Below are 8,922 nucleotides of genomic sequence, written 5' to 3'. Positions count from 1 at the left end.
GACACCTTTGTGGGGGGGCCTCTCTCTAAAGCTACTGAATCCACAGAGCCTGCGACGTGTTTAACCCCTTGAGGACGGGGAACACCTTTTTGGTGTTTTAAAGCATTATATGTTATACTTTAGCTGTTGAAAAATAGCAGATCTACAAGCTCATAAGCTATGAACTTGTAGTTCTGCTATTTTTGAAAAATCGTAAAAATGTGGCGCAAGTCTTTGAATATATATTCTTTCAAAGTGAATGAATTCTCAGGTCTAAATTAATTAACCCCTTGAGGACGGGGAACGCATGCCGTGTCCATCTTTATAGCTTTTAACCACTTTTTATTGATTTTTTTTTTTTGTTTTCAAGATGAATCATAAATGTATAACAGATAAAGTGAGACAAACTAGAACGGTATGAATTAAAAGCACAATACAATAAAACTAGACAAGCTTTTAACCACTTTTAAACCGTAGTTTTTAAAACTTTCGGGCTGTTGGAAAAATAGCAGATCTACAAGCTCATAGCGCGGATACCGAGTGCCACGATAATATGAGCTTGTAGATCTGCTATTTTTTGAAAAATCGCGAAAATGTGGCGCAAATCTTTTAATATATTCTGAAAGTTTTTTAACTTGTATACCTTTGCTTCTGGGGAGTCCCTGGAACAAAATATTTTCAGATGCCGGTCCGGCGGCCAAATACAGATAATTCTGGGGTGTCCTGGACATGAAAAGGGTTGAGCGCACCACTGACATAGAAACATAGGTTTTTCTGAAAACCAGTTAGAATTTAGAAGCCTTTTTTTTAGGTTTTTCAGAAAGCCTTTTTTTTTTAATCGGCCTCAGGCCTAAACGGGTTAACCCATTCTGCCCGGGAACCCCTTTTGGTGTTTTAACTAAGCATTATGTTATACTTTAGCTATTGAAAAATAGCAGATCTACAAGCTCATAGCGTGCCACCGAGTGGCGCACTACGAGCTTGTAGGTCTGCTATTTCTGAAATTTAAAAAAAATGTGGCACAAATCTTTGAATATATATTCTTTCAGAGCGAATGTTTCTTTTTATTTTGACGTCATGCCTAAACGGGTTAATATTTGTTCAGGAGGCAGGGAAGGTCTGCACTTTGTAAATTCTGTAAATTGATAAGTTGGCCCGCGGCGGACGGCGGAGGGATGCGTCCGTCCGCCCCGAGGGTTGAAAGTGGGCTTAACGGCTCTGTAAACAAACAGACGAGCGCTTCGCTGTCTCTCCCTCGGCCCAGATGGACCAACGGAGGAGAAGAAACAATGCAAAAAGAGAGGGCCGGAGCACTTCTCTCGTCAACACTAACATGGCTCGGGTTCCAAGAACCACTAAGGCTTTTCAAAATGCAAACAAATTGAAATCCAGCATGTTGTCGCGTGTGTGTGTGTGTGTGTGTGTGTGTGTGTGTGTGTGTGTGTGTGTGTGTGTGTGTGTGTGTGTGTGTCTCTTGTGCACAACACAACCTCGGTCTGCACGCGCCGGCTTCTCGAATGGTTACGGTTGAGTAGAGCTGTGGTCAAAGTCAAGTGTCTCTCTCTCTCTCTGTGTCTGTGTCTGTGTGTGTGTGTGTGTGTGTGTGTGTGTGTGTGTGTGTGTGTGTGTGTATGCGATGGTGCTTGATTGAGAGTATGCTCTTTCTATCTCTCTTTCTATTTCTCTACATTTCATTCTCTCTCTCTCTCTCTCTCTCTCTCTCTCTCTCTCTCTCTCTCTCTGAAAGAAAGGCCGAGTGGAGGTGATCCTAAAGAGATGTGGTCCACAGGGGAGTGAGGCGCAGGGGGGCCATGAATGCAGTGACATCCATTGAGGTCCCTGCAGCCCACCGGCTCCCCGGGCCCCCTCCTCCCGTTCCAGGGGGTCGCGAAGACCCCGGAGGAGGAGAGGGGAACGGCGGCGAGACTAACCATGCGTCGGAGCAGCAGCTTCTATCAACAGAGAAAAATAATGGTGAGCCTGCGTTGATATTTTATTTCTCCTCTCTGAAATGCATAAGTGAAGGCTGTAAAAGCTGTTTATCCATACTGCGTGCAAATGTGTGCTATACGTTACGGGCTACGTGCCAATATAGCATTACCGTGCGTATATACAAGCAGTTATCTTCCCTCTGTATATTTGTTGGCTATTGACCAGCGTGTGCTGTCGACGGTTTGCAAGCACACTAATGAGGGCTATCAATAGAATGATGGAGTTGACTCAATCAAACAAAACGGTGCAGACTAAAACACAGGACCATGACCACTTCTTGACCAGTCATAGTTTTATACCAAAACTGTTTTTTTTTAGGGGTTTTTTTCGAACATCATAATTACACAAAGCTCTTGGGGGATAAAATGGCCTCTATTACCTTGGCCACTCTACAGAGCAGGTACATAACACACTCTAGCCCATTTTGGGCGGGAACCCTTTTTGGTGTTAGCATGTTATGCTTTAGCTATTGAAAAATAGCAGATCTACAAGCTCATAGCGCGCCACCGAGTGGCGCGCTACGAGCTTGTAGGTCTGCTATTTTTGAAAAATCGAAGAACGACTGACAAAAACATAGATTTTTCAGAAAACTGTCAGGATGTAGAAGACGTTTTTAGAATCTGATCTCAGGTCAGAATGGGCTAGGTAAGTAAAGCGAAGGCAGAGTGGGGCTTTGCCAAGTAAAATCCTGGGAATGTGTTAGTTTGGACATTTTATTGAAGCCATCTGATGACTAATCCATGCTGAGATATCTGGTGCGCTCCGCTTTTCAACTTCACAGCCCAAATCAAACCTGCTTAAATGCCACTCGCATCACAGGATTGAAGGTGAAAGCATTTGAGGAATCCTGTGATACAGATTGGTATTTTTAGAATGATGTAGACCCCCCCCCCCCTCCCCTTCACTCACACACACACGCACACGCACACACACACACACACGCACGCACACAACCCCCCCCGACTCTGTGGACGGTGAGAGAAATACAGCACTTCCAACTTCACTCCTAGAGGCCGCAAAAGTTTTCCATGATGTCATGTGTGGCGCTGGGGTGAGAGTAATTGAATAGGCGGATGAATAGAAACTGGAATCTCCTTGACATGAGCGATTCATTTTCTTCTTTCGTTCGCAAAAACCGTCCCGTAGACCAAAAAGACGGGAGGAGAAAGCGAAAGAAAACAAGAAGAGAGAGCCCGAGGAGCTTTGAGCGTGTCTCCTCGCTGCTCTTTGCCAAACGCTTGACGACAGGCTCCAAACAGCAATCCCAGATAAGGCTGTGATGTGATGTCATTGTTGTATTTATTTATTCACTATGTACTGTACAGTGATATAGAACGTGTTTTTTTTCCATATCAAAATGTAACGAGAGCAGCTTTGCGAAGTATAGCAGATTAACCCATTTAGACTTGAGGACGATTCTACAAATGACAGTTTTCAGAAAAACCCATGTTTCTATGTCAGTCGTTCTCAAACACTTTCATGTCAAGGGCCCCCCAAAAAATATGTAATTGGCCTCCGACCCCCATCTGAAAATATGTTGTTCCAGGGACCCCCAAGAAGCAAAGATTTGAGTTAAAAACGTTCGCTCTGAAAGAATATATATTCAAAGATTTGCACCACATTTTCACAACTTTTCAAAAATAGCAGACCTACAAGTTCATAGCGCGGCACTCGGTGCCGCGCTATGAACTTGTAGATCTGCTATTTTTCAATAGCTAAAGTGTAACATAATGCTTTAAAACACCAATGCTTGTTCCCGCCCAAAATGGGTTAAAAATGCATTTTGCACCTGAAACAAGAGCCCGGGCTTTACGGTTTGATCCAGAGGAGAAGTTGTTTATAGACGGTCCTCATTTTACAGCCGTCTACTGCCATCCTCACACCTATTTAACAGCAACAGGGCCTGGAAACCCCAGCACACACGCAACGTGCACTGTAAACACCAGTGGAACACGCATGCAGAGCCCTCACAAGCAGCCGTGTGTGTGTGTGTGTGTGTGTGTGTGTGTGTGTGTGTGTGTGTGTGTGTGTGTGTGTGTGTGTGTGTGCGTGTGTGTGACTGTGTGTGACTGTGTGTGTGCGTGTGTGTGTGTGTGTGTGTGTGCGCGTGCGTGCATGTGTGTGACTGTGTGTGACTGTGTGTGACTGTGTGTGTGTGTGTGTGTGTGTGCGTGCGTGTGCGTGACTGTGTGTGACTGTGTGTGACTGTGTGTGACTGTGTGTGTGCTCGCAGAGTGAGAAAGGGGGCACGTTTTACCATCAACACAGCAGGGTCTAAGACTTGGCTCTTTGCCAAAGTTCCATGTTGTGTGTCCGTGATGTCCCTCTCCAGCCCGCCACACACAGCAATGTGTTCTCTCCTCTCCCTGGGGGTGGGGTAGGGGGGGGGGGGGGGGGTGGGGTAGGGGGGGGGGGGGGTAGGGGGGGGGTAGCGCTCATAAGAAATGGTCCTTATTTCAGTCGTCACTGCAGCTAGTGTGGTCGCGGTGACTCGGGCGCAGCCACCATGCAGGCCTATGGGAGAGAGCGAGCGCCTCAAAACACAAATCAGGCGCCCTGGCCACAATTCGAGCAAAACTCAGAACTGTAGAGACCGCTCAGAGTATTCCTAACCCTATTCCTAAATGTAACCTCAGTAAATCATGCCTAAACCTAACCTTATTCCTAACCTTAACCTCGGTAAAATGCTGCCAAAGCCTAACCCACTAGAATTGCATTGTATGTAGTCATAGCACTTTATAGTACACATGTATAATATACAATATAGTATAGTATGTATAGTTTACATAGATACTCCACTGTTACGTTCTTAGCTTACGCATGTTTCATGATAACTACTTTTTATATATGTGATGTATGCCATGCTTTTTGTTATTGCTTAATGTAAATCGCTCTGGATTAAGAGCGTCTGCTAAATGCCTAAATTGTAAATTGTAACCCTATTCCTAAACTTCACCTCAGTAAAACTATGCCTAACCCTAAACTTATTTCTCAGTAAAACAAATACAAGAACCGCGCCATAGAGCAGTCGGCGGAAAATAATTAGGGCGAGGGTCTTTTGAGGCGAGTCCGGTTACCCTATGGTAGACCGACTGGTTCGTCGGATTGCCTAAACGTCACCGACACACTCTCTGAGGTCTGTGGAGTTCAATGGTGCACTTCGTGATTTCCCAGGAAGTGGTCGTAGAGACAAAACACTATTTCTGTGTAATATACAGTAAAGTCTTAAGTGAGAAAACGAGGAAAAGACGACGCTCATGCCATATCACGATATTACGACGTCCAAAACACCAGACGATATCTAGTTTCATATCACAATATGGATATAATACCAATCAATATGTTGCCCAGTCCTAGAGTGGTGCTTGCACTTTTGAGCCATGTTGGTGGAACGGATGGATATAATGTTATATTTCTTGATCTATTTTACATGATGCTGTGAATTCGCTTGCACATGTAGTCCTATTTTGGGTGGGCTTACATATCAATACATCAATACACTGTAATTTTACACTAGACTCGAGCACTCAGTCTGATTCAAAAGTGGAGCAGCAATGTCCTTTTCTCTATGAAGAATGGCTGTTGTGTGCAGAGCACAGGGCCCAGGCCGCTAGCATGCATGCAATCAACCCTCACTGGCCTCACATCAAAGATGTTGATTGGGTAGCGTTCCGGTTACCGATTTGCAAGGTGGATCAGCGTTGAGCGTAATTCTTCACAGGGTTTTCATGCATGTGAAAACACAACCCAGATTTTATACCTGATACAAATCTGGGGCTGCGCTCTTTTCTATTTAGCCCATTGATGCCTGGTGCAACCTATACGTTGTTCTACCCTTGATGCTGGCGCTCTCTCTGTGTCTCATCAGCTATTGTTATAATTTAGCTATTGAAAAATAGCAGATCTACAAGCTCATAGCGCGCCACCGAGTGGCGCGCTATGAACTTGTAGGTCTGCTATTTTTGAAAAAACATAACTATTTAAAAAAATAATGAATCAAAATGTGAAGGTTTTCAGAAACCTTAGGTCAGGCCCTAGAAGGCGTTCCCAGATTCAGCCTCAGGTATCAATGGGTTAACAAAACAAAGGGGGGAGGAGAGGGGAGGGGATGGGGGGAGGAGAGAGGGTTGTTTGGCACCTCCAGTCTCTCTGACACCTGCCGTCCAAACAGCACTTATTGTTTCAGGCTGCGTTTCCACACAGTATACCTCTCTCCCCTCGCATGCCTCGCGGATACCGCGCTGAGTTGAAGGTGGCCGCTCGGCTGCATAACGTCCAGGAGATTACTCTCATCTGGAGAAGATTAGTCAGTGATGCTGATCGAGATGATCAGTTTGAAGACTTCATCACTAAACCTGTACATGCACTTTAATGTGCTGTTGCTGCAGCAGCAGCAGCAGCAGCAGCTTTCCCCATTTGTGCCGCACTGTAATGTGCTCCTACTACCTGTGACCGATTAGTGCATTTCCAGGAGAAATAAAACGCCAAGTTTCTGATTATAGATAATCACTCGGTTGCGCAGTGGCTCGCTCACAACGACTGCAGTTTTAAGTCTTAGGGAATGGGGATATTATTCTGGAGATGGTAGCATCCCAAAAGAAAAGAAAACAGAAAGAAATTGTTTACCTCCTGCAACATGTCCTTGTCTTGCGAAAGCATGTTCTCTAGGAGAACCAACATATAGATCATCGCTTTAGATACCATAGCGATGATCAGCACCAAGCCACAGTTATACTTGGTTTGCATGCTGTCACGCGTCGGAAAACAGCAGATCTACAAGCTCACAACGTGTCGCAATGCGAGGCTTTTGTGAGCTGTCAGATCCGGGGCTATTTCTGCTGCGCGACACCAGCGAGCAACCGAGTATAAATCACCCTTTAAAGAAAGGCAGCGTTTTTCTCATTAGGGAAACAGGTGGAATGTGTGCCGATGCATTTCCCCTGCTGTTGTTTTAAGCTCCTAATTCATCCGTGAAATTACTCACATGTCCATTCATCATCGGACCAGAGCCGCGGAGACGCAGGCGCTCCAGACAAGAATCAGTTGATGGATAGAACAGTTCTGAGGGCAAATATTACCTCAGTCCATACGGGCAGTAAACACATTTATTATTTATTAAACAAGTCCCTGATGTGATGAAAAAGCAAGTGGGGTGGAAAACATGAAATAAATACTTGCATTCAAGGGATGGTTAAAAAAAAATATCATAAAAAAAAAAAGAAAACCCTGGAAGCAGAGGGACCGTGTTTGTAGTACCGACCCAGCTTCATAATTGGTTTCATATTTAGTCGTACTACAGTTAACCCATGTATGCCTGACGTCGAAATAAAAGAAACGTTCGCTCTGAAAGAATATATATTCAAAGATTTGTGCCGCATTTTTACGATTTTTCAAAAATAGCAGACCTACAAGCTCATAGCGCGCCACTCGGTGGCGCGCTATGAGCTTGTAGATCTGCTATTTTTCAATAGCTAAAGTATAACATAATGCTTAGTTAAAACACCAAAAGGGGTTCCCGCTCAAAATGGGTTAAACAAGTCCCTGATGTGATGAAAAAGCAAGTGGGGTGGAAAACATGAAATAAATACTTGCATTCAAGGGATGGTTAAAAAAAACCCTGGAAGCAGAGGGACCGTGTTTGTAGTACCGACCCAGCTTCATAATTGGTTTCATATTTAGTCGTACTACAGTTAAACTTCATTGAAAGGTATACCAGGGGTTCTGTGAGCTCAGACACATAAATAAAGCTTTGTTACCTTTGTTGCAAAAATGCTGCGCGCCTCCCCGTGCCAAGTGTTCTGTTGACTGGACACACTGATAGTTGATTTTCGTTGTAAGCTTTGAAATATTTCATCTGGCTCGGCCAAGTGTTGTTCACCTATCTGGAATGTACAGTTGAAATTGGTTTGCGGCTAATATAAATACAGGGCACGGCTGTTGTAGTGGAGAGAGATGGCAGGCCCTTGTTACGGAACTCTTGTACCAAAAAAAATAGCAGATCTATAAGCTCACGGCGCGGCAACGGATGCGACGCGTACCGAGCATGTAGATCTGCGTTTTTTTACAAGTATAAGTACGAGTATAAATCAGGCTTTAGTCACTGGCTCTTCCAGTGAAGTACAAGGTGGATATGTTAGCTTTATGTTAATAAATCCAGAGGCGCGTGCGTTCGGCTCCTGCCCTCAATCACAGACAACTAATTAATCCATTCTGGACGGGAACCCCTTTTAGTGTTTTAAGCATTGTTATACTTTAGCTATTGAAAAATAACAGATCTACAAGCTCATAGCGCAGCACTTGGTGCCGCGCTATGAACTTGTAGGTCTGCTATTTTTGAAAAATCGTGAAAATGTGCCTCAAATCTTTGAATGTATATTCTTTCAGAGTGAATGTTTTTAACTCAAATCTTTGAATGTATATTCTTTCAGAGTGAACATTTTTAACTCAAATCTTTGCTTCTGAGAGGTTCCTGGAACAACATATTTTTTACATATAATTGTTGGGGTCCTTGATATGAAATATTGAGCACCACTGATAGAAACATGAGTTTTTTCAGAAAAAAAAAATACATTTTAAATTTCGACGTCAGGTCAAAATGGGTTAAGACGGTGAGGTCATAGGCTATACCACTCCTTCTCTGATCCTCTGTGACAAACCAGCTGCTCGTCTGCCACTCACACCTCCCAGAGAGAACCATGCTGGACTTTAGCCACCCGCAGGGATGACATCGTGCTTGTAAAATGCCCAGCTTATTAGACAAATTGGGTGGGCTAAAGGAAATAGATTGCCCCATTACTCTGACTGTTGCTGTTATACGAGGAAAGGGATGGCGTTTTCTGATGTCAAAGCTACCATTCTGTTGGGGAAACAAACAGCAGGCTGTCGGGGGCAGCTAGCTACATTTTCCGTCGCTGTGTCTCAATGTCTGGTGAGGATTTTATCCACTTTAAC

General features: G+C 44.2%; 1 protein-coding gene across 1 annotated transcript in view; it reads left to right on the top strand.

The window, feature by feature from the left end:
• myocd (myocardin) overlaps window positions 1-8,922 on the top strand; it is a 190,292-nt gene that overhangs the window by 94,887 nt on the left and 86,483 nt on the right. The window contains exon 5 of the mRNA XM_079492800.1: window positions 1,769-1,953. Coding sequence (XP_079348926.1) covers window positions 1,769-1,953 — 185 coding nt within the window. The remainder of the gene's footprint in view (window positions 1-1,768; window positions 1,954-8,922) is intronic.

The sequence above is a fragment of the Electrona antarctica genome (assembly GCF_951216825.1).
Source record: "Electrona antarctica genome assembly, chromosome: 22".
In the NCBI taxonomy this organism is placed as follows: domain Eukaryota; kingdom Metazoa; phylum Chordata; class Actinopteri; order Myctophiformes; family Myctophidae; genus Electrona; species Electrona antarctica.
Note: the sequence above shows the minus strand (reverse complement) of the source record. Positions and strands in the feature narration are given on the sequence as shown.